We start from the raw sequence: 24,849 nt of genomic DNA on the forward strand, positions 1-24,849 counted from the left end.
CTTTGGGCTCGGGTTTGCCTCCCAAGCGAAGTGTTTCTTTGCCTAGGAAGCACGCTTATTTAAACTAACAAAGCCAGAAAGTTACCCAGATGTATGGCAGCTCGCACCTACGACCTCAGTCTGCTTTTTCTTTTATCACCCTCCAATGTTGTTTCAGCCCTGCTTTGCCCTAACACTTAATTAACAAACACAGACCCCAATTTGTGATTCTTTTACTCTGCTAAAAACATTCCCATAATTCTACTTACCAACTCGCTGTCCGCTGATATTAAGAACTGCTGTTTGCCGTTCCCATTCTGTCTGATGCAGTCTGCTTAGAGCACACAGAAGCTCCCCTTCTGCATGAAACGTAGTTGGTCTTAAAGGTACCACTTGTCTACTGCTTTGTTCTATTCCCCGCCTTCTCTTCGGGATCACCATCAGCGTTCCCTGCTTCAGAGGGAGGAAGGAAGGAAAGAAGGAAGGAAGGAAGGGAGGGAGAGAGGGAGGGAGGAAGGAAGGAAGGAAGGAAGGAAGGAAGGAAGAAAGAAAGAAAGAAAGAAAGAAAGAAAGAAAGAAAGAAAGAAAGAAAGAAAGAAAGAAAGAAAGAGAAAGAAAGAAAGAAAGAAAGAAAGAAAGAAAGAAAGAAAGAAAGAAAGAAAGAAAGAAAAGAAGAAAAGAAAGAAAGAAAGAAAGAAAGAAAGAAAGAAAGAAAGAAGGGAGGGAGGAGGGAGGAAGGAAGAAGAAGGGAGGGAGGAAGAAGGAAAGAAAGAAAGAAGCAAGGAAGAAGGGAGGGAGGAAGAAAGGAAGGAAGGAAGGAAGGAAGGAAGGAAGGAAGGAAGGAAGGAAGGAAGGAAGGAAGGAAGGAAGGAAGGAAGGAAGGAAGGAGGGTGGGAGAAAGAAAGAAAGAGAAAGAAAGAAAGAAAGAAAGAAAGAAAGAAAGAAAGAAAGAAAGAAAGAAAGAAAGAAAGAAAGAAAGAAAGAAAGAAAGAAAGAAAGAAAGAAAGAAAGAAAGAAAGAAAGGAGGGAGGGAGGAAGGGGGAGGAAAGAAAGAAAGAAAGAAAGAAAGAAAGAAAGAAAGAAAGAAAGAAAGAAAGAAAGAAAGAAAGAAAGAAAGAAAGAAAGAAAGAAAGAAAGAAAGAAAGAAAGAAAGAAAGAAAGAAAGAAAGAAAGAAAGAGGAAGGGAGGGAGGGAGTTTCCCTGCCTGGATAGAATCATAGAATCCTAGAGCTGGAAGCGACCTCCAGGGTCATCTAGTCCAGCCCCCTGTACAATGCATGAAATTCACAAATGCCTCCCCCTAAATTCACAGAAAAGAGCCCCGTAGCGCAGAGTGGCAAAGTTTGATCCCAGCAGAAGCTGGTTCAGGTAACCAGCTCCAGGTTGATTCAGCCTTCCATCCTTCCAAGGTCGGAAAAATGAGTACCCAGCTTGCTGGGGGGAAAGTGTAGACGACTGGGGAAGGCAATGGCAAACCACCCCGTAAAAAGTCTGCTGTGAAAACGTTGTGAGAGCGACGTCACTCCAGAGTCAAAAACGACTGGAGCTTGCACAGGGGGCTACCTTTACCTTTAAATTCACAGAATCAGCATTGCTGATAAAGATAAAGGTAGTCCCCTGTGCAAGCACCAGTCGCTTCCGACTCTGGGTGACATCACATCACAACATTTTCACGGCAGACTTTTTACGGGGTGGTTTGCCATTGCCTGCCCCAGTCATCTACACTTTACCCCCAGCGAGCTGGGGACTCATTTTACCGACCTCGGAAGGATGGAAGGCTGAGTCAACCTTGAGCCGGCTACCTGAACCCAGCATCCTCTGAGATCAAACTCAGGTCGTGAGCAGAGGGCTCAGACTACGGTACTGCAGCTTTACAACTCTGCGCCATGGGGCTATTGTCAGACGGCCATCTAGCCTCTGTTTAAAAACCTCCAAGGAAGGAGAGCCCACCACCTCGCAAAGAGGAAGCCTGTTCCACTGAGGAACCCCTCTAACGGTCAGGAAGTCCTTCTAAGCGGTTCCTCAATGGAACAGGCTTCCTCCTTGGGAGGTGGTGGGCTCTCCTTCCTTGGAGGTTATTCAGTGGAGGCTAGATGGCCATCTGACAGCGATGAAGATCCTGTGAAATTAGAAGGCAGTATTTGTGAATTTCCTGCATTGCGCAGGGGGTTGGACTAGATGACCCTAGAGGTCTTTTCCAACTCTGTGATTCTATGAACTTCCTGACCGTTAGAGCGGTTCCTCAGTGGAATAGGCTTCCTCAGAAGGTAGTGGGCTCTCCTTCCTTGGAGGTTTTTAAACAGAGGCTAGAGGCCCATCTGACAGCAATGAAGATCCTGTGAAATTAGGGGGAGGTGTTTGTGAGTTTCCTGCATTGTGCAGGGTGTTGGACTAGATGAACCTGGAGGTCCCTTCCAACTCTATGATTCTATGTGAGAAAGGGAGAAAAGTACTTCTTTCTCTGCCTTCTCTTCCTTCACAGGTTACCTTCTCTACCTTCTTTCTCTACTTCTAGTGGCTGCCTTGTGACTCTCTGTGGATTTCCTGCATTGTGCAGAGGGTGGACTAGATGACCCTGGAGGTCCCTTCCATCTCTAGGATTCTATGCTTTAACTGGGCTCTCCTTCCTGGGAGGTTTCTTAACAGAGCCTGCATGGCCCTCTGACATCAGTGAAGGTCCTGTGGATTGAGGGGGAGGGGTTTGTGAGTTTCTTGCAATGTGCAGGGGGTTGGACTAGATGACCCTGGAGGTCCCTTCCAACTCTAGGATTCTATGCTTTAACTGGGCTCTCCTTCCTTGGAGGTTTCTTAACAGAGGCTGGATGGCTCTCTGACAGCAATGATAGTCCTGTGGATTGAGGGGGAGGGGCTTGTGAGTTCCCTGCATTGTGCAGGGGGTTGGGCTAGATGACCCTGGAGGTCCCTTCCAACTCTAGGATTCTGTGCTTTAACTGGGCTCTCCTTCCTTGGAGGTTTTTCAGCAGAGGCTGGATGGCCATCTGACAGCAATGAGGTTCCTGTGGATTTAGGGGGAGGTGTTTGTGAGTTTCCTGCATTTTTCAGGGGAATGGACTAGATGACCCTGGAGGTCCCTTCCAGCTCTAGGATTCTATGCTTTAACTGGGCTTTCCTTCCTGGGAGGTTTCTTAACAGAGGCTGGATGGCTCTCTGACAGCAGTGAAGGTCCTGTGGATTGAGGGGGAGGGGCTTGTGAGTTTCCTGCAATGTGCAGGGGGTTGGACTAGATGACCCTAGAGGTCCCTTCCAACTCTAGGATTCAATTTCAACCCATGGGTTCTGGTCCGACCTTCCGGGGCCACAGAATATAATTCCGCACCATCCTCTATAGGACAGCCCTTCAAGGACTTGAAGGATCTGGCAACCCCCTGCCTGCCGATGCCCAGGGGGCACCTGCCAACCCTAACTGGGACCTCAGGCCCATTCTAAGCACGATGAGACTGTTCCGTAAGCCATTTGCAATATACAATAACATTTGCATGACAGCATTTGAATCAACAGCAAACGTTCCTAGGAAAACAGGATAAATAAGTGGGGCTGGAATGGAGCAACGCCGGGTTTGGATGTAGGAGGACAGACCCCACTGATTCGTGGAGTAGGGGTGCCAATCCCCAGGTGGGGGCAGGGGATTCCCCGGTTTGGAGGCTCTCCCCCCCGCTTCAGGGTCAACAGAAAACATGGGCGGGGGAGGGAAATACCTGCTGGGCACGCTATTATTCCCTATGGACACTTCTTCCCAAAGAAAATAATGAAGAATTGATCTGCGGGTATCTGGGGCTCTGGAGAGGCTGTTTTTTGGGATAGAGGCACCAGATTTTCAGCATAGCATCCAGTGTTGCTCCCCAAAAGACCCTCCAAGTTTCAAAAGATTGGGTCAGGAGGTCCAATTCTATCAGCCCCCAAAGAAGGTCCCCCTAGCCTTCATTATTTCCAATGGAGGGAAGGCATTTAAAAGGTTCCCTTTCGATGTGATGGCCAGAACTCCTTTTGGAGTTCAATTGTGGCTGTCACAACCTTGCTCCTGGCTCCACCCCCAAAGTCTCCTGGCTCCACCCCCAAAGTCCCCAGATATTTCTTGAATTGGACTTGGCAACCCTAGAAGAAGACATTGGATTTATATTCCGCCCTGCACTCAGAGCGGCTCACGATCTCCTTTCTCTCCCTCCCTCACAACAGACACCCTGTGAGGTGGGTGGGGCTGAGAGAGCTCTGACAGAAGCTACCCTTTCAAGGACAACTCCTATGAGAGCTATGGCTGACCCAAGACCATCTCAGCAGCTGCAAGTGGCAAAGTGGGGAACCAAACCCAGTTCTCTCAGAGTCCACACACTTCACCACTACACTCAAACTGGCTCTCCCTACCATAGAGTCCAGTGTTGCCAACACTGGGCTGGCAGATTCCTGGAGATTTGGGGGTGGAGGGCAGGGTTTGGAGAGGGCAGAAGCCTTTACAGGTACAACGCCATAGAATTTACCTTCCTAAGCAGCCATTTTCTCCCGGGGGAATTAATCCCTCTTATCTGGAGATCAGCTGTCATTTCAAGAGATTTAGGCGATGGGAGTGGAGCCTCTCGGTTGCCTTTGCCTGCCTTGCAGGGCTGTTGTTCAGCTTGCTCTCTGTTACAATCTCTAAATCTTTCCCAGAAATTCTCCCCCCTCCACCGTCTCCTTCCTGCAGACACGATTGTCTCTTCTGCTTCTGTGTTGCTCCAGCCGCTCGACAGAAATAAACACGTCCTGCGCAAAGCAAGTCTGCCTGGGAAGAATCGCTGAGCGCCCAAATCTCAGTGCATCTCTCAATCGCGGCGACACGTTGAAGATGATTTTCCCCCAACAATAAACGACTTGTCTGTGTTATTTAGTCAAGAGCAATCGCCGTCTTAATTGCGTATTCTCAAGATAACACCTGCATCGAGTTACTGTAGTATTTATTTTAATTGGCTAATTGATTAATCATTTGAAAGACGATAGCTAATTAACTGGAGGGCCTTTTAATGGCTTGACAGGTCTGATTTTTAATTGTCCAAGAAATGTTTTCAAAAGGACCGCCCCCACAAATTTAACCCCCAAACGGGGCCAAACGTGGTCAGGCATTCAAGGCTAAGTTTGACTTTGTCCTTATGAGAAAATCCATTGTTCCTTTCTGAGAACTAGGGCTGGGGGCGGGGGCGATGCTGTCTCTGGTTCCTGGACTTCTGACTGAGTCTTATTATTGATTTATTAGATTAGATTTATATCCTGCCCATTCTATGAAGACTCAAGGCAGCTAACAACACTATTAAAACAGTATAACAATCAGATAAAATCACAACGCTGCTACTTCATCTATTACATAAGAACATAAGAGAAGCCCTGTTGGATCAGGCCAATGGCCCCTCCAGTCCAACACTCTGTGTCACATAAGAACATAAGAGAAGTCCTGTTGAATCAGGCCAGTAGCCCCTCCAGTCCAACACTCTGTGTCACATAAGAACATAAGAGAAGCCCTGTTGGATCAGGCCAGTGGCCCATCCAGTCCAACACTCTGTGTCACATAAGAACATAAGAGACGCAATGTTGGATCAGGCCAATGGCCCATCCAGTCCAACACTCTGTGTCACACAAGAACATAAGAGAAGCCCTGTTGGATCAGGCCAATGGCCCATCCAGTCCAACATTCTGTGTCAAATAAGAACATAAGAGAAACCATGTTGGATCAGGCCAATGGCCCATCCAATCCAACACTCTGTGTCACAGAAGAACATAAGAGAAGCCCTGTTGGATCAGGCCAATGGCCCATCCAGTCCAACACTCTGTGTCACATAAGAACATAAGAGAAGCCATGTTGGATCAGGCCAATGGACCATCCAGTCCAACACATGTTCATCACCCTTTGAGTGAAGAAGTACTTCCTTTTATCCATTTTAACCTGATTGCTCAGCAATTTCATCAAATGCCCACAAGTTCTTGTATTGTGAGAAAGGGAGAAAAGTACTTATTTCTCTTCTTTCTCCATCCCATGCATTATCTTGTAAACCTCTATCATGTCACCCCGCAGTCAATGTTTCTCCAAGCTAAAGAGCCCCATGCGTTTTAACCTTTCTTCACAGGGAAAGTGTTCCAAACCTTTAATCATTCTAACTGCCCTTTTCTGCACTTTTTCCAATGCTATAATATCCTTTTTGAGGTGCGGTGACCAGAACTGCACACAGTACTCCAAATGAGACCGCACCATCGATTTATACAGGGGCATTATGATACTGGGTGATTTGTTTTCAGTTCCCTTCCTAATAATTCCCAGCATGGTGTTGGCCTTTTTTATTGCAATCGCACACTGTCTTGACATTTTCAGTGAGTTATCTACCACGACCCCAAGATCTCTCTCTTGGTCAGTCTCTGCCAGTTCACACCCCACCAACTTGTATTTGTAGCTGGGATTCTTGGCCCCGATGTGCATTACTTTGTACTTGGCCACATTCAGGATCATATAGTATTTTCCTTTCTCCAAAGCGGTCAAATCCTGGCAGATGGTACTAATGCGAGACAGATCCAGGTGGGGTGGCATGGTGGCAGACAGACATTAGTGCCAGGTCATCTGAGCTGCTGTCAAACACACGGGTGCAAGGGCTGTTTGAAAACCTGACAACTTTTCCAGGGACACACGCTTTTTGGGGTGCCCCCAGACTGGCAGCTGCCAATGGGAAAGCCACCATTTCCCATACCCATATAACATAAGAACATAAGAGAAGCCATGTTGGATCAGGCCAATGGCCCATCCAGCCCAACACTCTGTGTCACATAAGAACATAAGAGAAGCCATGTTAGATCAGGCCAATGGCCCCTCCAGTCCAACGCTCTGTGTCACATAAGAACATAAGAGAAGCCATGTTGGATCAGGCCAGTGGCCCCTCCAGTCCAACACTCTGTGTCACAGAAGAACATAAGAGAAGCCCTGGTGGATCAGGCCAATGGCCCCTCCAGTCCAACACTCTATGTAACAGAAGAACACAAGAGAAGCCATGTTGGATCAAGACAATGGCCCATCCAGTCCAACACTCTGTGTCACAGAAGAACATAAGAGAAGCCATGTTGGATCAGGCCAGTGGCCCACCCAGTCCAACACTCTGCGTCACACAGGGGCCAAAAAAACCAGGTGCCATCAGGAGGGCCATCAGTGGGGCCAGGACACTAGAAGTCCCCCCCCCTGTTTCCTCCCCCACCCCAAGCACGAAGAATACAGAGCATCACTGCTCCAGACAGAGAGTTCCATCTATTCTTTGTGGATAATAGCCGCTGATGGAGCTCTGCTCCAAATATTTATCCAATCCCCTTTTGAAGTTGCCTATCCTACAGCCGTCGCCACCTCCTGTGGCAGTGAATTTCACGTGTTAATCGCCCTTTGGGTGAAGAAGGACTTCCTTTTATCCGTTTTAACCCGACTGCTCAGCAATTTCATTGAATGCCCACAAGTTCTTGTATTGTGATATAGACAAGCTAGAAGGGGTCCAGAGGAGGGCGACGAAGATGGTGAGGGGTCTGGAGACCAAGTCCAATGAGAAAAGGTGGAAGGAGCTGGGGATGTTTAGCCTGGAGAGGAGGTGACTGAGAGGTGATATGATCCCCATCCTCAAGTCCTTGAAGGGCTGTCATATAGAGGATGGTGTGGAATTGTTTTCTGTTGCCCCAGAAAGTAGGACTGGAACCAATGGGTTGAAATTAAATCAAAAGAGTTTCCGGCTCAACATTAGGAAGAACTTCCTGACCGTTAAAGCAGTTCCTCAGTGGAACAGGCTTCCTTGGGAGGTGGTGGGCTCTCCTTCCTTGGAGGTTTTTCAACAGAGGCTAGGTGGCCATCTGACAGCAATGAAGATCCTGTGAATTCAGGGGGAGGTGTTTGTGAGTTTCCTGCATTGTGCAGGGGTTTGGACTAGATGAACCTGGAGGTCCCTTCCAACTCTATGATTCTATGTGAGAAAGGGAGAAAAGTACTTCTTTCTCTACCTTCACAGGTTACCTTCTCTACCTTACCTTCTCTACCTTCTTTCTCTACTTCTACTGGCTGCCTTTTGACTCTCCTTTTTTCTTGCAGCCTTTTTCACAGAGACCCCCCATGACATGACAGCTCGGGCTGGCGAGGACGTGGAGATGGCATGCTCCTTCCGTGGCAGCGGCTCCCCTTCCTACTCACTCGAAATCCAGTGGTGGTACGTGCGCACTCACAAAGACTGGACAGACAAGCAGAACTGGGCTTCAAACCAGGTACCGACACCCCCACAAACACATACACACTCCCCAGCCTTTCTCTCCATCATCTCATTTTTCAAAAAGCCTGACACATCCCAAGGGCTGATGTTGTGAGCAGGTTTGGAAGGAGATTTTTCAGCAAGAGAACTCTAGGCAAAAAAAGAAAGAGAGGAGGAAATGAAGACTGTATTCGTGGGAACTGCAATTGCTGTACTTTTATTTATTTTTTGTTGTTCAGTCGCACAGTTGAGTCCGACTCTTTGCAGCCCCATGGACCAAGTCACGCCAGGCCCTCCTGTCTTCCACCATCCTCCGAAGTCTGCTCAAATTTGTGTTAGTTACGTCAGTGACGTTGTCCAGCCATCTCCTCTTTTGCCGTCCCCTTCTTCTTTTGCCTTCTCTCTTTCCCAGCATCAGGATCTTCTCCAGTGAGCACTCCCTTCTCATTTGGGAGCCAAAGTATTGGAGCTTCAGCTTCAGCATCTGACCTTCCAGGGAACAGTCTGGGTTGATTTCCCTTTGGACTGACCGATTGGATCTTCTTGCAGTCCGAGGGACTCTCAAGAGTCTTCTCCAGCACCACAGCTCAAAAGCATCTATTCTTCTGCGCTCAGCCTTCTTTATGGTCCAGCTCTCAGAGCCATACATTACTACTGGGAATATCATTGCTTTGACTATACGGGCTTCTGTTGGCAGGGTGATGTCTTTCCCAGCATCAGGGTCTTCTCCAGCGAGTGCTCCCTTCTCATTGGATGGCCAAAGTATTGGAGCTTCAGCTTCAGCATCTGACCTTCCGGGGAACAGTCAGGGTTGATTTCCCTTAGGACTGACTGACTGGATCTTCTTGCAGTCCAAGGGACTCTCAAGAGTCTTCTCCAGCACCACAGCTCAAAAGCATCTATTCTTCTGCGCTCGGCCTTCCTTATGGTCCAGCTCTCACAGCCACACATTACTACTGGGAATACCATCGCTTTGACTAGACGGAATATTTATTTATATTTATTTATTTAGGGAATGGGAAAGCCTCCTGGCTCCACCCCCAAAGTCCCCAGAGATTTCCTGAGTCAGACCTGGCAACTCTAATGCAGTTTTTAGCCACGGAGCGCGCATAACTCTCTCCTTCACAGTCGTGCATCTGGCGAAGGAAGCTGGGAAGCTGCTGCTAGAGTCAAAACCATTATTAGGGCTTGTAGAATCTTTCGGGCTCAAGTGCCGTGTTCTACTGGAGAAAGTTTTCCTTCCAGAAGTTTCGTTCTCAGCTGCGGAGAACATCCTCAGTGGCGTTGCAGCCGGAGCAGGCGCTCTGACCTTCTTGGCTGCTGTGCATTGAGTGGGGCCAGGGCTGCTGGAGAGCTGCTATTTCTAGGCTGGAGGGGTAATGAATGGGTAACCATTCATTACCCTCATTTCATACCCCTTCCCGGCAGGAAGCTGCCTTCCCGAGAAAAGGCCTGGGGAACTCCAGCAGAGAACTCCCAGCAGCACCCTCCCAAAACGACAGTTGCCAGATTCCTCGGGGTAAGCTTAGCACTGCGTCTGCTGCAAAAAGACACAGGCGTCAGTAGCGCAAATCACGCTCTCAGCTCCCTGCAACAGGTAATGAGGCGTCTGCCTAATTTGGGCAGCTTGTATCGGAAGAGGCGCTTCCCACTCTCTTCCAGGGGAGAGGCGGGGGCTGCCAGGTTCCCAGGGCGCAGGCAGGCGGGAGTCCAAAGGCGGTCCGAGGTTCAAGTACAGGAAGTCAAGCAGGAGCCAAGCCGCCAAAGCAAAATCGCAAACCGGAATCAGAAGTCGGTGTCCAAAAGCCAAAGGATAGATCCAAGCGGGCAGCCGGGTTGGTCTGAAGCAGTCGAACAAAGCAGGAGTGGAGTGGCACCTTTAAGACCAACCGAGCTTTATTGAGAACTTTGTTCTCAATGTGCTTTGTTCTCAATGCACAGCAGCCAAGAAGGTCAGAGCGCCTGCTCCGGCTGCAACGCCACTGAGGATGTTCTCCGCAGCTGAGAACGAAACGTCTGGAAGGAAAACTTTCTCCAGTAGAACACGGCACTTGATCCCGAAAGATTCTACAAACCCTAATGATGTTACCAGCCGTGAAAACCTGAAATCTTTTATTGAGAACGTCAGCTTTCGTGTGCTCTCTAAGCACACTTCATCGGATGAGGGGATCAGGTATGGTGGGCTGAAATGCAAGCAGTTTGTTGATTGTCTGCAGACTGATCACATGGTAAACTAGTGTGGCTTGGCCATTTGGTCTGGAGAGCCTTAATTTAATAAATTAGGTGGACTGCAACTAGGAAACACACATCCTTTTGTGATTCACCTAGACTTACAGAAACACCAATTGGCAGAGGACTTTATTACCTTTTACAGCTATCCAGACCAAATGGTCAAGCCACACTGGCTTACCGTGTGATCAGTCTGCAGACTTAATCAACAACCCGCTTGCATTTCAGCCCACAACACCTGATCCACTTCGTCTGATGAAGTGTGCTTAGAGAGCACACGAAAGCTTACATTCTCAATAAAACTTGGTTGGTCTTAAAGGTACAACTTGACTCCTGCTTTGTTCAAAAGCCAAAGGGTCAGGGTGCCAAGGAATTCAAGCTGGTCAGGATCAGGAAGGAGCGTGGATGCAAGCCAGAAAATAGACTTGTTGCTTCCACAAGGTTACCAGGTCCTGGGTGGGAGCTATATGGGACTCTCAATCAACCTGCTTCCTGGGTGGTAGCGACTCTGGTAGAGCTCAGGGCTGAGAGATCTGAAGCATCGGCGTGCCTCATGCCTTCGCTCTGAAAGTGCTTTCCAGAGCCTGCTTTGAACTCTTGAGATGGGAGGGGGAGAGCTTGGAGGAGATTGATTGTCCGCAGCTGGTGCCTGGAATGTGAGGAGGGTGATTGATGGGCCAGCTGCTGGTTGTTTGGCTGAGGAGCTGGTTGGCAACTCTTCCCAGTCTGTTAACCCTTCCAGCTCCCCCTCGTCAGGGCTCATGACACTGGCTCTGCTTGGCATTCAGAAGGTCCCAGGGTCCTGTTGGACTGAGCGACTCAGCATGCCTGGGCCTTAGGGAGAGAGTGCTAAATAACACTAAGGGCATAGAGGTGATCTCCTTGAATGGGATGTCTCTCTTTGTCCCGCAGAGACATGTGTCTCCATGGAAGGCCATGTGCAGGGACGGAGATGACAAAGGGAGAGCAGAGGTCAGAGGGCAGCTCCCAGATGCAGACAAAGAGAGATATCCCATTCAAAAGCTCCCTCCCACCCAATGTCCAGACTTGCTGAGTCACTCACTCCAACACTCTTTTGTCCTAACCTGGGAATTGTCCTCTGAACCCCCTTCTCACTTTGTCCTCTCACTCTCTCTACATGGCCTTCCATGGAGACGCACATCTCTGGAGGTCTCTCCTCTAAAGACAGTGTCCTCATACTCTCACACAAATAATGCTGGATGAGTTGGCCATTCATGGTGGGGAAAGTACTCTTTCGATTAGGCTTTCGTTCTACTCCTTCCTTCCTTCCAGTTTGGTGTAGTGGTGAAGTGTGCGGACTCTTACCTGGGAGAACCGGGTTTGATTCCCCACCCCTCCATTTGCACCTGCTGGAATGGCCTTGGGTCAGCCATAGCTCTCTTATCTGGGAGAACCGAGTTTGATCCCCCACTCCTCCACATGCAGCTGCTGGAATGGCCTTGGGTTAGCCAGAGCTCTCTTATCTGGGAGAACCGAGTTTGATCCCCCACTTCTCCACTTGCAGCTGCTGGAATGGCCTTGGGGCAGCCATAGCTCTCTTATCTGGGAGAACCGAGTTTGATTCCCCACTCTTCTACTTGCAGCTGCTGGAATGGCCTTGGGTCAGCCATAGCTCTGGCAGAGGTTGTCCTTGAAAGGGCAGCTGCTGTGAGAGCCCTCTCAGCCCCACCCACCTCACAGGGTGTCTGTTGTGGGGGAGGAAGGGAAAGGAAATTGTGAGCCGCTCTGAGACTCTGAGATTTGGAGTGGAGGGTGGGATATAAATCCAATATCTTCTTCTCCTTCCTTCCTTCCTTCCTTCCTTCCTTCCTTCCTTCCTTCCTTCCTTCCTTCCTTCCTTCCTTCCTTCCTTCCTTCCTCCCTTCTTCCTGGTTTTATATGGAATTGACTGTTTTTATGATACTGTAAGCCGCCCTGAGTCCGTTTGCGGAGACGGCGGGATATAAATGTAAAGTAATAAATAAATAAATAAATAAATTCCCTCCCTCCCTCCTCTCAAACATGAGGTGTTCATGTCTTGCAGTTCTCAAACATCTGACATCTATTCTATGTGGCTCTTATATTAAGGTTTGAGGTTTATTGGATTTATATCCCACCCTCCCCGCCGAAGCAGGCTCAGGGCAGCTCACAACCAGCAAAATCAAACAATTCACTCATGTTACTTACATCCTAAATTAAAACTAAACCATTAATTAAAACAGTTAAAACAATCTGGTGCTAATATCATTTGGCATAGTTTCATTTCAGATGGCGTTCAGTATATTTCTTATGAACATACGAAGCTGCCTTCTACTGAACCGGACCCCGGGTCCAGCAAACTCAGTCTTGTCTCCTCAGACTGGCAGCGGCTCTCCAGGGTCTCCCAGCTGAGGTTTTTCACGCCTACTTGCCTGGACACTTTTTAGTTGGAGATGCCGGGGATTGAACCTGGGACCTTCTGCTTACCAAGCAGATGATCTACCACTGAGCCACCGTCTCTCCCCAAACATATGAAACTGCCTTCTACTGAATCAGACCCTTGGTCCATCAAAGTCAGTCTTGTCTACTCAGATTGGCTCTCCAGGGTCTCCAGCTGAGGTTTTTCACGCCTACTTAAGAACATAAGAACATAAGAGAAGCCATGTTGGATCAGGCCAACGGCCCATCAAGTCCAACACTCTGTGTCACACAGTGGCAAAAAATGTTATATACACACATACACTGTGGCTAATAGCCACTGATGGACCTGTGCTCCATATTTTTATCTAAACCCCTCTTGAAGGTGGCTATACTTGTGGCCGCCACCACCTCCTGTGGCAGTGAATTCCACATGTTAATCACCCTTTGGGTGAAGAAGTACTTCCTTTTATCCGTCTTAACCTGTCTGCTCAGCAATTTCATCGAATGCCCACGAGTTCTTGTATTGTGAGAAAGGGAGAAAAGTACTTCTTTCTCTACTTTCTCCATTCCATGCATTATCTTGTAAACCTCTATCATGTCACCCCGCAGTCGACGTTTCTCCAAGCTAAAGAGTCCCAAGCGTTTCAACCTTTCTTCATAGGGAAAGTACTTGCCTGGACCCTTTTTAGTTGGAGATGCCGGGGATTGAACCTGGGGCCTTCTGCTTACCAAGCAGATGCTCTACTACAGAGCCACCGTCCCTCCCCTGGTAGTCCCCTAATTTTAATAGTTCCCCCTATTTTAAGCAAGCCCCACCCCTCGATCTATGGCATCCTTTCAGTTTAGGATCAACCTGTGCAAGAGAAAAACATAAATGCACAAGTTTCCGTGCATAGCATGCTCTGTTTTTCTCAGCATACCGCGGGCTCCGAATGCCATCTCATTGCTGCATCCTACGGACAGGCTTATGGGAGTGAGAGCAGTGGAGTTCTCTCCCCTTCCCCGCTTCTCCCAGTCTCAAAGCTTCCCTTCAGGGACAGATCAGAGAGCATCCCAAGACAGCACTTGCAAATGTGTTCTTTCTTTTCTTTTTTTTACCCCCCCCCCCCCCCAAATCCCTTCTAAGCCCATGTTTTTGTTTTTATTAATGCTTGTATTGATTTTAAAGTGAGCGTTAAACAAGGGAGCAAACGGCATGCCTTCGGAGAGCAAGAACAAGCAATCTCCAGTAATCACGTCCTTTTAGGGGCTTCGGAATCGCCGCTGAGGGACGCTTGCCTCTTGTTCTTCCTTCAAACAACACCCCCCCCCCCCAGCTGGGAAAAGGGGGGGGGGGAATGGCACAACCTGCCTGCTCTTGGAGGGGAGAAAAGGAGGCTGAAATTGGCTCCTTATTCCCAGTTTCTTCTTCATTCTTTCTTCGTGAATTCAACCAAAAACACTGAGGAAGAAGAAAAAGAAGAAGATATTGGATTTATATCCCGCCCTCCACTCCGAAGAGTCTCAGAGCGGCTCACAATCTCCTTTACCTCCCCCCCCCCACAACAGACACCCTGTGAGGTAGATGAAGATACTGGATTTATATCCCACCCTCCACTCAAGAGTCTCAGAGCGGCTCACAATCTCCTTTCCCTTCCTCCCCCCCCCCCCACAACAGACACCCTGTGAGGTAGATGAAGATATTGGATATATATCCCACCCTCCACTCCGAAGAGTCTCAGAGCAGCTCACAATCTCCTTTCCCTTCCTCCCCCACAACAGACACCCTGTGAGGTAGATGAAGATATTGGATTTATATCCCACCCTCCACTCAAGAGTCTCAGAGCGGCTCACAATCTCCTTTACCTTCCCCCTCCCCAACAGACCCCTCCCCTGTGAGATGGGTGGGGCTGGAGAGGGCTCTCACAGCAGTTGCCCTTTCAAGGACAACTCCTACAAGAGCTATGGCTGACCCAAGGCCATTCCAGCACGTGCAAGTGGAGGAGTGGGGAATCAAACCCGGTTCTCCCAGATATGAACATATGAAGCTGCCTTATACTGAATCAGACCCTTGGTCCATCAAAGTCAGTATTGTCTTCTCAGACTGGCAGCGGCTCTCCAGGGTCTCAAGCTGAGGTTTTTCACACCTATTTGCCTGGACCCTTTTTTGGAGATGCCAGGGATTGAACCTGGAACCTTCTGCTTCCCAAGCAGATGCTCTACCACTGAGCCACCGTCGAGTCCGCATACTTAACCACTACACAAAACTGGCTCTCCAGAGAGTTTGAAAGCTCTGAACTCCAAAATAAGGTCTGGACACCCATATATCATACACCCCCATGTTCAGGGGACTCTCCCCTGGGGATGTTTAGCCTGGAGAGGAGGCGGCTGAGAGGTGATAGGATCACCATCTTCAAGTCCTTCAAGGGCTGTCATAGGGACGATGGTGTGGAATTGTTTTCTGTGGCCCCAAAAGATAGGACCAGAACCAACGGGTTGAAATTAAAAGAGTTTCTGGCTCAACAGGAGGAAGAACTTCCTGACCGTTAAAGCTATTCCTCAGTGGAACAGCCTTCCTCAGGAGGTGGTGGGCTCTCCTTCCTTGGAGGTTTTTAAACAGAGGCTGGATGGCCATCTGACAGCAATGAAGATCCTGTGAATTTAGGGGGAGGTTTGTGAGTTTCCTGCATTGTGCAGGGGGTTGGAGTAGATGACCCTGGAGGTCCCTTCCAACTCTAGGATTCTCCCCTTCGAGAGTGACTTGTGCTGCCTCACAGTCCAATGAGCCGTTCTCATGCCAGCTGCTCCAAAGCAAGGTGCCCCCAGGCCATTTGAAAAGGCAGACACGGGGGACAGGCTGTACCCCAAAACAATATTTGAACCACCCCCAAGTGACACATCCCCACACTCAGGACACTGTCCCCTGCAATAAGATGCACGGTGGTGCGTGGCCCTGTCCCCTCCGTGTGCCTGCCCCACTCCTAAGATCGCCAGGCATTACATAAGAACATAAGAGAAGCCATGTTGGATCAGGCCAACGGCCCATCAAGTCCAACACTCTGTGTCACACAGTGGCAAAAAATGTTATATACACACATACACTGTGGCTAATAGCCACTGATGGACCTGTGCTCCATACACTGTGGCTAATAGCCACTGATGGACCTGTGCTCCATACACTGTGGCTAATAGCCACTGATGGACCTGTGCTCCATATTTTTATCTAAACCCCTCTTGAAGGTGGCTATACTTGTGGCCGCCACCACCTCCTGTGGCAGTGAATTCCACATGTTAATCACCCTTTGGGTGAAGAAGTACTTCCTTTTATCCGTCTTAACCTGTCTGTTCAGCAATTTCATCGAATGCCCACGAGTTCTTGTATTGTGAGAAAGGGAGAAAAGTACTTCTTTCTCTACTTTCTCCATTCCATGCATTATCTTGTAAACCTCTATCATGTCACCCCGCAGTCGACGTTTCTCCAAGCTAAAGAGTCCCAAGTGTTTCAACCTTTCTTCATAGGGAAAGTGCTCCAGCCCTTTAATCATTCTAGTTGCCCTTCTCTGCACCTTCTCTAAAGCTATAATATCCTTTTTGAGGTGCGGCGACCAGAACTGCACACAGTACTCCAAATGAGACCGCACCATCGATTTATACAGGGGCATTATGATACTGGCTGATTTGTTTTCAATTCCCTTCCTAATAATTCCCAGCATGGCATTGGCCTTTTTTATTGCAAACGCACACTGTCTTGACACTTTCAGTGAGTTATCTATCATGACCCCAAGATCTCTCTCTTGATCAGTCTCTGCCAGTTCACACCCCATCAACTTGTATTTGTAGCTGGGATTCTTAGCCCCAATGTGCATTACTTTGCACTTGGCCACATTGAACCGCATCTGCCACGTTGACGCCCACTCACCCAGCCTCAACAGATCCCTTTGGAGTTCCTCACAATCCTCTCTGGTTCTCACCACCCTGAACAATTTAGTGTCATCCGCAAACTTGGCCACTTCACTGCTCACTCCGAACTCTAAATCATTTATGAACAAGTTAAAAAGCATGGGACCCAGTACCGAGCCCTGCGGCACCCCACTGCTTACCGTCCTCCACTGCGAAGACTGCCCATTTATACTCACTCTCTGCTTCCTATTACTCAGCCAGTTTTTGATCCACAAGAGGACCTGTCCTTTTACTCCATGATTCTCAAGCTTTCTAAGGAGCCTTTGATGAGGAACTTTATCAAAAGCTTTCTGGAAGTCAAGGTAAACAACATCTATCGGGTCTCCTTTGTCCACATGTTTGTTCACCCCCTCAAAGAAATGCAACAGGTTAGTAAGGCAAGATCTTCCCTTGCAGAACCCATGCTGAGTCTTCCTCAATAGCATTCTTGTGCGGTTGCAAGATGCAAAGATCTGCACAGGGAACTATCTGCATCTTGAGGCCCAAAGACTGAGATTTATACTAAAAACCCTTGTGATATGGGCCAGCGCATAGGAACGGGAGCTCATGTCCCTATCGGCATGGATGCCCCCCACACACACACACTATGCATCAATACTGAAGGGTGTTGGGAACAAGGGGAGGGGGTGCACAGAGAGAGGCTCAGCCCCCCCCCCCCAGCTTAAGCAGAAGACTGACTGCATCCCCTGACCCAGGCCGGGGGCCTGATCCAACAGGAAAACCTCCTACATAAAATTGTCTTGCTTTGTGCAAAGGAATTCCCCAGTGGTTAGATGAAACGCATCAGGGCCTTTTGACAGGGTGGTTTGCCAGTGCCTTCCCCAGTCATCTACACTCCCCCTCCCCCCACCCCAGCAAGCTGGGTACTCATTTTACCGACCTCGGAAGGATGGAAGGCTGAGTTGATCTTGAGCCGGCTATCTGAACCCAGCTTCCGCCGGGATTGAGCTCAGGTTGTGAGCAGAGCTTGGACTGCAGTACTGCAGCTTACTATTGTCCGAGAAGAAGGGAAAGGGGGTGAGAAAGAGCCAGTTTGGTGTACTGGTTAAGAAGAATTGCAGATTTATACCCCACCCTTCTTTCTGAATCAGAGACTCAGAGTGGCTCACAATCGCCTTTATCTTCTCCCCCCACAACAGACACCCTGTGAGGAGGGTGGGGCTGAGAGAGTTTTTACAGCAGCTGCCCTTTCAAGGACAACTCCTGCGAGAGCTGTGGCTAACCCAAGGCCATTCCAGCAGCTGCAAGTGGAGGAGTGGGGAATCTAACCCGGTTCTCCCGGATAAGAGTGCACACACTTTACCACTACACCAAACTGGCTCTCTTAAGTGCACGGACTCTTATCTGGGAGAACCGGGTTTGATTCCCTACTCCTCCACTTGCACCTGCTGGAATGGCCTTGGGTCAGCCATAGCTCTGGCAGAGGTTGTCCTTGAAAGGGCAGCTTCTGGGAGAGCTCTCTCAGCCCCACCCACCTCACAGGGTGTCTGTTGGCAGGGGAGGAAGATAAAGGAGATTGTGAGCCGCTCTGAGACTCTGAGATTCAGAGTATAGGGCGGGATATAAATCCAATATCTTCTTCTTCTTCGGTGCAAGGACTCTTATCTGAGAGAACTGGGTTTGATTCCCACTTCTCCACTTGCACCTGCTAGCATGGCCTTGGGTCAGCCATAGCTCTGGCAAAGGTTGTCCTTGAAAGGGCAGCTTCTGGGAGAGCTCTCTCCAGCCCCACCCACCTCACAGGGTGTCCTTTGTGGGGGAGGAATTGAAAGGAGATTGTGAGCCACTCTGAGATTCGGAGTGGAGGGCGGGATATAAATCCAATATCTTCTTCTTCTTCTTCTTCTTCTTCTTCTTCTTCTTCTTCTTCTTCTTCTTCTTCTTCTTCTTCTTCTTCTTCTTCTTCTTCTTCTTCTTCTTCCTCTGCAGGACTGGGCTATTGTCTTTAGGGCCTTCTGTGCCTTCCATTGGCAATACGGAGCTTATAAATTGGCCTGTCTAGGTAGGGTTACTCGAGTGGCGTGAGATTCTGTTAAAAGACTTGAAATCTGCTATTCACACGCTGCGTGTTAGTAGAAGGCATTGGACTCCACAAGCGCAGAGGAACAATTTCTTTTCCCCTTAAGCCATTTTTGTCATTCCCCTGCGCGCACAACCTGCCTCTTGAAAGTCCTCCCCTGGCACTGTTTTCATAGCTTGACGCTCTCGCCTCCCTAAATCTCTTCCCTCCCTCCCCATAAATTCCCTTTCCCTTCCCAGCTCCCTTCTGCCTTTGAAGACTGCATTAAAGGCTGAGGTGTGAATTAGTTTGATGGGGTTTCTCGCCCCCTTTTCCCTTCTTCTCCGAGCTGAACTAATGGGTTCTTCCCTCTCTCTTTCCCTCCCTCCGCTTCCCCTTCTATTCCCGACAGCTAAAAGCATCTCCACAGGAAGAAGCTGGGAAGGACGCAACAAAAATAAGCGTGAGTTTTTCTGTAATGACTTCTTGGGAAGATTTTAAATCAAGGGCACAGCTGCAGCTTTCTTCTGCTCCGGTCGGACCGGGGCTTTGCAAAGGAGGCAAGGAGGAAAGTGCGGAGCCAGGGGCTTTGTAAGTTCTGAGCTAGAACTCCAGGCTTTCATGGGGTAACAATTGCATCAAGGAAACGTGAGCCTCTCCTTTTCAGGGGGCTAAGATCCAGGGAGCCTCTTCCTCTTAAACAGAGGCTAGATGGCCATCTGACAGCAATGCTGACCATATGAATTTAGGAGGCGAGGGCTGTATTTGTGAATTTCCTGCATTGTGCAGGGGCTTATAAATATATGAAGCTGCCTTATACTGAATCAGACCCTCGGTCCATCAAAGTCCGTCTTGTCTACTCAGACCGGCAGCGGCTCTCCAGGGTCTCAAGCTGAGGTTTTTCACGCCTACTTGCCTGGACCCTTTTTTTAGTTGGAGATGCCGGGGATTGAACCTGGGACCTTCTGCTTACCAAGCAGATGCTCTACCACCGAGCCACCATCCCTTAAGAACATAAGAACAAAATAGGAGTCGATTGCACCTTTAAGACCAACTTAGTTTTATTCAGAACGTCAGCTTTCGTGTGCACACACGCTTTTTCAGACGAGGAATGAGGTACAGTAAGCAGAGCCACATATTTCTGGGGGGCGGGGGGGGGGGGTTGGAATGCCAAGTGGCAAATAGTTAAAAACCAAGAGCAGAATAGTAAAATTAACAAATTCATAAAACCTTTGATCTTGGTTGAATTAGCGTGGGAAACCATAAAACAGTAACATGTCAGAATGTGAGAATGCCTGTTAATTAGTCTGTTGCTAAAAAAAACCTGAGTCAAAAAGAAGGCATTTCTTTCCCAGAAGTTTTTTCCTGTCCAACTAATTTACATTTTAACATGTAACATAAAGATATACATCTTTCTAGTTTGCCATTAGGGGAAAGATGCATTAAAATATAGTAGAAGATGGGTTTAATATATGTCGTGAGATAAACAGCCAATATCCCTAGTTTGAGTATGTCAATACAAAAGCATTATTCTGATACACTCTCCTAAAAAGAGGAATACATTTGGAATACTGTGGATATATCACCATACTTGGTGAAAGTGGGTTTAGCGTATGTAATGAGATTTAAAAAAAAAAAAAAACATCTCTGTTCAGTCCTGGGGAGGTGTTTGTTCCAAGTTTCCTAATAGTTTGTAATTCAGCAATTCCCCTCTCCGTTCTGTTCTTGAAGTTCTGAGAGTGGGTTTTAGCATCTGTAATGAGATAAAAAGCCAATATCCCTGTTCAGTCCTGGGGAGGTGTTTGTTCCAAGTTACATAATAATTTGCAATTCAGCAATTTCTCTCTCCGTTCTGTTCTTGAAGTGTGCATGCAACGAAAGCTTACATTCTGAATAAAACTAAGTTGGTCTTAAAGGTGCAATTGGCTCCTATCTTGTTCTACTACTTCAGACCAACACGGCTGTCTATTTGGATCTATAAGAACATAACAGAAGCCCTGTTGGATCAGGCCAATGGCCCCTCCAGTACAACACTCTGTGTCACATAAGAACAGAAGAAAAGCCCTGTTGGATCAGGCCAATGGCCCATCCAGTCCGACACTCTGTGTCACATAAGAACATGAGAGAAGCCCTGTTGGATCAGGCCAATGGCTCCTCCAGTCCAACACTCTGTGTCACATAAGAACAGAAGAAAAGCCCTGTTGGATCAGGCCAATGGCCCCTCCAGTCCAACACTCTGTGTCACATAAGAACATAAGAGAAGCCCTGTTGGATCAGGCCAATGGCCCATCCAGTCCGACACTCTCTGTCACGTAAGAACATGAGAGAAGCCATGTTGGATCAGGCCAATGGCTCCTCCAGTCCAACACTCTGTGTCACATAAGAACAGAAGAAAAGCCCTGTTGGATCAGGCCAATGGCCCATCCAGTCCAACACTCTGTGTCACATAAGAACATGAGAGAAGCCCTGTTGGATCAGGCCAATGGCTCCTCCAGTCCCACACTCTGTGTCACATAAGAACATAAGAGAAGCCCTGTTGGATCAGGCCAGTGGCCCCTCCAGTCCACCACTCTGTGTCACATAAGAACATAAGAGAAGCCCTGTTGGGTCAGGCCAGTGGCCCCTCCAAGCCAACACTCTGTCACATAAGAACATAAGAGAAGCCCTGTTGGATCACGCCAATGGCTCATCCAGTCCGACACTCTGTGTCACATAAGAACATAAAAGAAGCCCTGTTGTATCAGGCCAATGGCCCATCCAGTCCGACACTCTCTGTCACGTAAGAACATGAGAGAAGCCATGTTGGATCAGGCCAATGGCTCCTCCAGTCCAACACTCTGTGTCACATAAGAACATAAGAGAAGCCCTGTTGGATCAGGCCAGTGGCCCATCCAGTCCAACACTCTGTGTCACATAAGAACATAAGAGGAGCCATGTTGGATCAGGCCAATGGCCCCTCCAGTCCAACACTCTGTGTCACATAAGAACATAAGAGAAGCCCTGTTGGATCAGGCCAATGGCCCCTCCAGTCCGACACTCTGTGTCACATAAGAACATGAGAGAAGCCCTGTTGGATCAGGCCAGTGGCCCATCCAGTCCAACCCTCTGTGTCACATAAGAACATAAGAGAAGCCCTGTTGGATCAGGCCAATGGCCCCTCCAGTCCGACACTCTGTGTCACATAAGAACATGAGAGAAGCCCTGTTGGATCAGGCCAGTGGCCCATCCAGTCCAACACTCTGTGTCACGCAGTGGCCAAAAAAACCAGGCACCCTCAGGAGGTCCACCAGTGGGGCCAGGATACTAGAAGCCCTTCCACTGTTGCCCCTCCCACCCAAGCACCAAGAATACAGAGCATCACTTGTCCCAGACAGAGTTCCAACAATACACTGTGGGTAACTAAGCTTTTGGCGCCGGAACAAATGTATGCATGTCTTCTTGAAGAGGACAGTGCCCTGAGTGTGGGGATGTGTCAGTTGGGGTGGTCCAAACATTGTTTTGGGGTACAGCCTGTCTCCAGCGTCTGTCTATTTTTGTGTCCTGGGGGCACCTTGTTTTGGAGCAGCTGGCACGAGAACCGCTCATTGGACCATGAAGCCGCACATGTCTTCTCGAAGGGCAGAGTCCCCTGAAGAAGGGGGTGTATGATATAGGGGGCTCCAGACCTTATTTTGAGGTTCAGAGCTTTCAAACTCTCTTCAGTGTTTTTGGTTGAACAAACGAATAAGGAATGAATAAGGATCTGTGAATAAGGAACCAGCTTCAGCCTTGTCAACAATATGCTGTTGCTAATAACCACTGATGGACCTCTGCTCCAGATGTTTATCCCGCTTGAAGCTGGCTATGCTTGTAGCTGCCACCACCTCCTCTGGCAGCGAATCCAGAGGCTGGATGGCCATCTGACAGCAATGCTGATGCTGTGGACTTGGGTGGTGGGGGTGGGGGGAGTATTTGCGAGTTCCCTGCATTGTGCAGGGGGTTGGACTAGATGACCCTGGAGGTCCCTTCCAACTCTGTTACCTTTTTCCCACACGGCTTACATCGGAGTGACGTCCCTCTTCACCACGCAGCGTCTGCTCGGATTTCCCACCTTCTGCTCCGCAGAAGCGGGAAGAGCCGCGGCTTTTGCGTCGCTAACGTAAACTGGGTTTTAGCGATTTAGCAAAAGTCCCGGCACTTCCTGCTTCTGCGGAGCAGAAGGTGGGAAAACCGAGCAGGCGCTGCGCGGTGAAGAGGGACGTCACTCCGATGTAAGCCGTGTGGGAAAACGGTTTATGATTCTATGATTCTGAGTCAGATCCAGAAGTGGACAGAGAAGGGGAAAGCCCCTGGAGGACACCAAGATGGGGACTGAAAACAAATCAGCCAGTATCATAATGCCCCTGGAGAAATCTATGGGGCGGCCTCACTTAGGAAACTGTGTACTGTTCTGCTTGCCGCACCTCAAAGCAGTGTCCCAGGTTCAATCCCCAGCAGCATCTCCAGTTGCAAGAAGCAGGCAGGAGGTGATGGGGAAGACCTTTCTCTGCCGGAGACCCTGGAGAGCGGCTGCCAGATCAAGTAGACAATACGGACTTCGATGGACCAAGGAGGTCTGAGTCAGCAGAAGCAGGCTTTTTCTTGAGCAGGAACGCCGTTCCGGCTGGCTTGGCATCAGGGGGTGTGGCCTGATATGCAAATGAGTTCCTGCTGGGCCTTTTCTGCAAAAAAAGCCTTGTGCGGAACAATGGTGATGTCAGGGGTGTGGCCTGATACGCAAATGAGCTCCTGCTGGGCCTTTTCTACAAAAAAGCCCTGCGCAGAACAATGGTGATGTCAGGGGGTGTGGCCTGATATGCAAATCAGTTCCTGCTGGGCCTTTTCTACAAAAAAAGCCCTGTGTGAAACAATGGTGATGTGAGGGGGTGTGGCCTGATACACAAATGAGCTCCTGCTGGGCCTTTTCTACAAAAAAGCCCTGTGCGGAACAATGGTGATGTCAGGGGGTGTGGCCTGATATGCAAATCAGTTCCTGCTGGGCCTTTTCTACAAAAAAAGCCCTGTGCAAAACAATGGTGAGGTGAGGGGGTGTGGCCTGATATGCAAATGAATTCCTACTGGGCCTTTTCTACAAAAAAAGCCCTGTGCGAAACAATGGTGATGTCAGGGGGTGTGGCCTGATACGCAAATGAGCTCCTGCTGGGCCTTTTCTACAAAAAAGCCCTGAGCAGAAAGCATCTTTTTTGGGTGTTACTTGTAGCTCCTGAAAGCCAGTCCGCTTGTTCTTGAGTGGCATCCCAGAGTGCTTTGCTCCAGAAGCGTGCCAAAGTGGCTTTCCTTGAGTCGAGCGCAAGCTCCCCCCCCGCCGTTTTGCACTCGTTTCTTTCCTTTCTGAAACGAGAAGAGAGGCTTCTCACAAAGGCCGCGGCTCCCATTTAGGTTTTGCTCCTTGCTCGACAAGCCTGCATTTATAACGGCAGGAACACCGTGGGGATTTTGAATATCCCAGAGGGGAGCCTTTGGGGCCTGCTGGCCCAGGGCTACTTTTTACCTCCTGCGGCCCACTGATAAATTGCAGCCCCGTCCCTTGCCAGCGCAAGGACAGGGCGAGAAATAAATCGTTGGGGCCAAGGTCTTCCGCTCTTCCGCTGACGTCCAGTTATGCTGACGGATGGACCTGTCTCAGGTCAGGAAACCCACCGTAAAACTCTCTCTCTCGGTGAGGCTTCCTGGACTGAGCTGCTGTCCCGCCTGCTGGAGGTCTCTTTGCCAGGGTTGCCAGGTCCCGGTTGAGAAATTCCTGGAGATCTGGGAGCAGGGTTGCCAATCCCCAGGTGGGGGCAGGGGATTCCCCCAGTTTGGAGGCCCTCCCCCCCACTTCGGGGTCATCGGAAAGCGGGGAGAGGGAGGGAAATGGAGAGCCAGTTTGGTGTAGTGGTTAAGTGTGCGGACTCTGATCTGGGATAACGGGGTGTGTGGAGAAACGCCATCTTAGGTGGGAGGGAAACATGAAACTCCTAAGCAGGCTTTGGCCTAGCCTCCCTCCAACCCCCCCTCCCTTCCAGAGCCAAACCAACAACTCTA

The 24,849-nt window shown here is 49.1% G+C and overlaps 1 protein-coding gene across 1 annotated transcript in view; it reads left to right on the forward strand.

Annotated features, from left to right (window-relative positions):
* Nucleotides 1-24,849, forward strand: part of VSTM2L (V-set and transmembrane domain containing 2 like) — a 216,861-nt gene that overhangs the window by 165,951 nt on the left and 26,061 nt on the right. Inside the window, exons 2-3 of the mRNA XM_060233171.1 lie at nt 8,066-8,235; nt 19,199-19,249. Coding sequence (XP_060089154.1) covers nt 8,066-8,235; nt 19,199-19,249 — 221 coding nt within the window. The remainder of the gene's footprint in view (nt 1-8,065; nt 8,236-19,198; nt 19,250-24,849) is intronic.

This window comes from Heteronotia binoei, chromosome 2, assembly GCF_032191835.1.
Source record: "Heteronotia binoei isolate CCM8104 ecotype False Entrance Well chromosome 2, APGP_CSIRO_Hbin_v1, whole genome shotgun sequence".
NCBI classification, from domain to species: domain Eukaryota; kingdom Metazoa; phylum Chordata; class Lepidosauria; order Squamata; family Gekkonidae; genus Heteronotia; species Heteronotia binoei.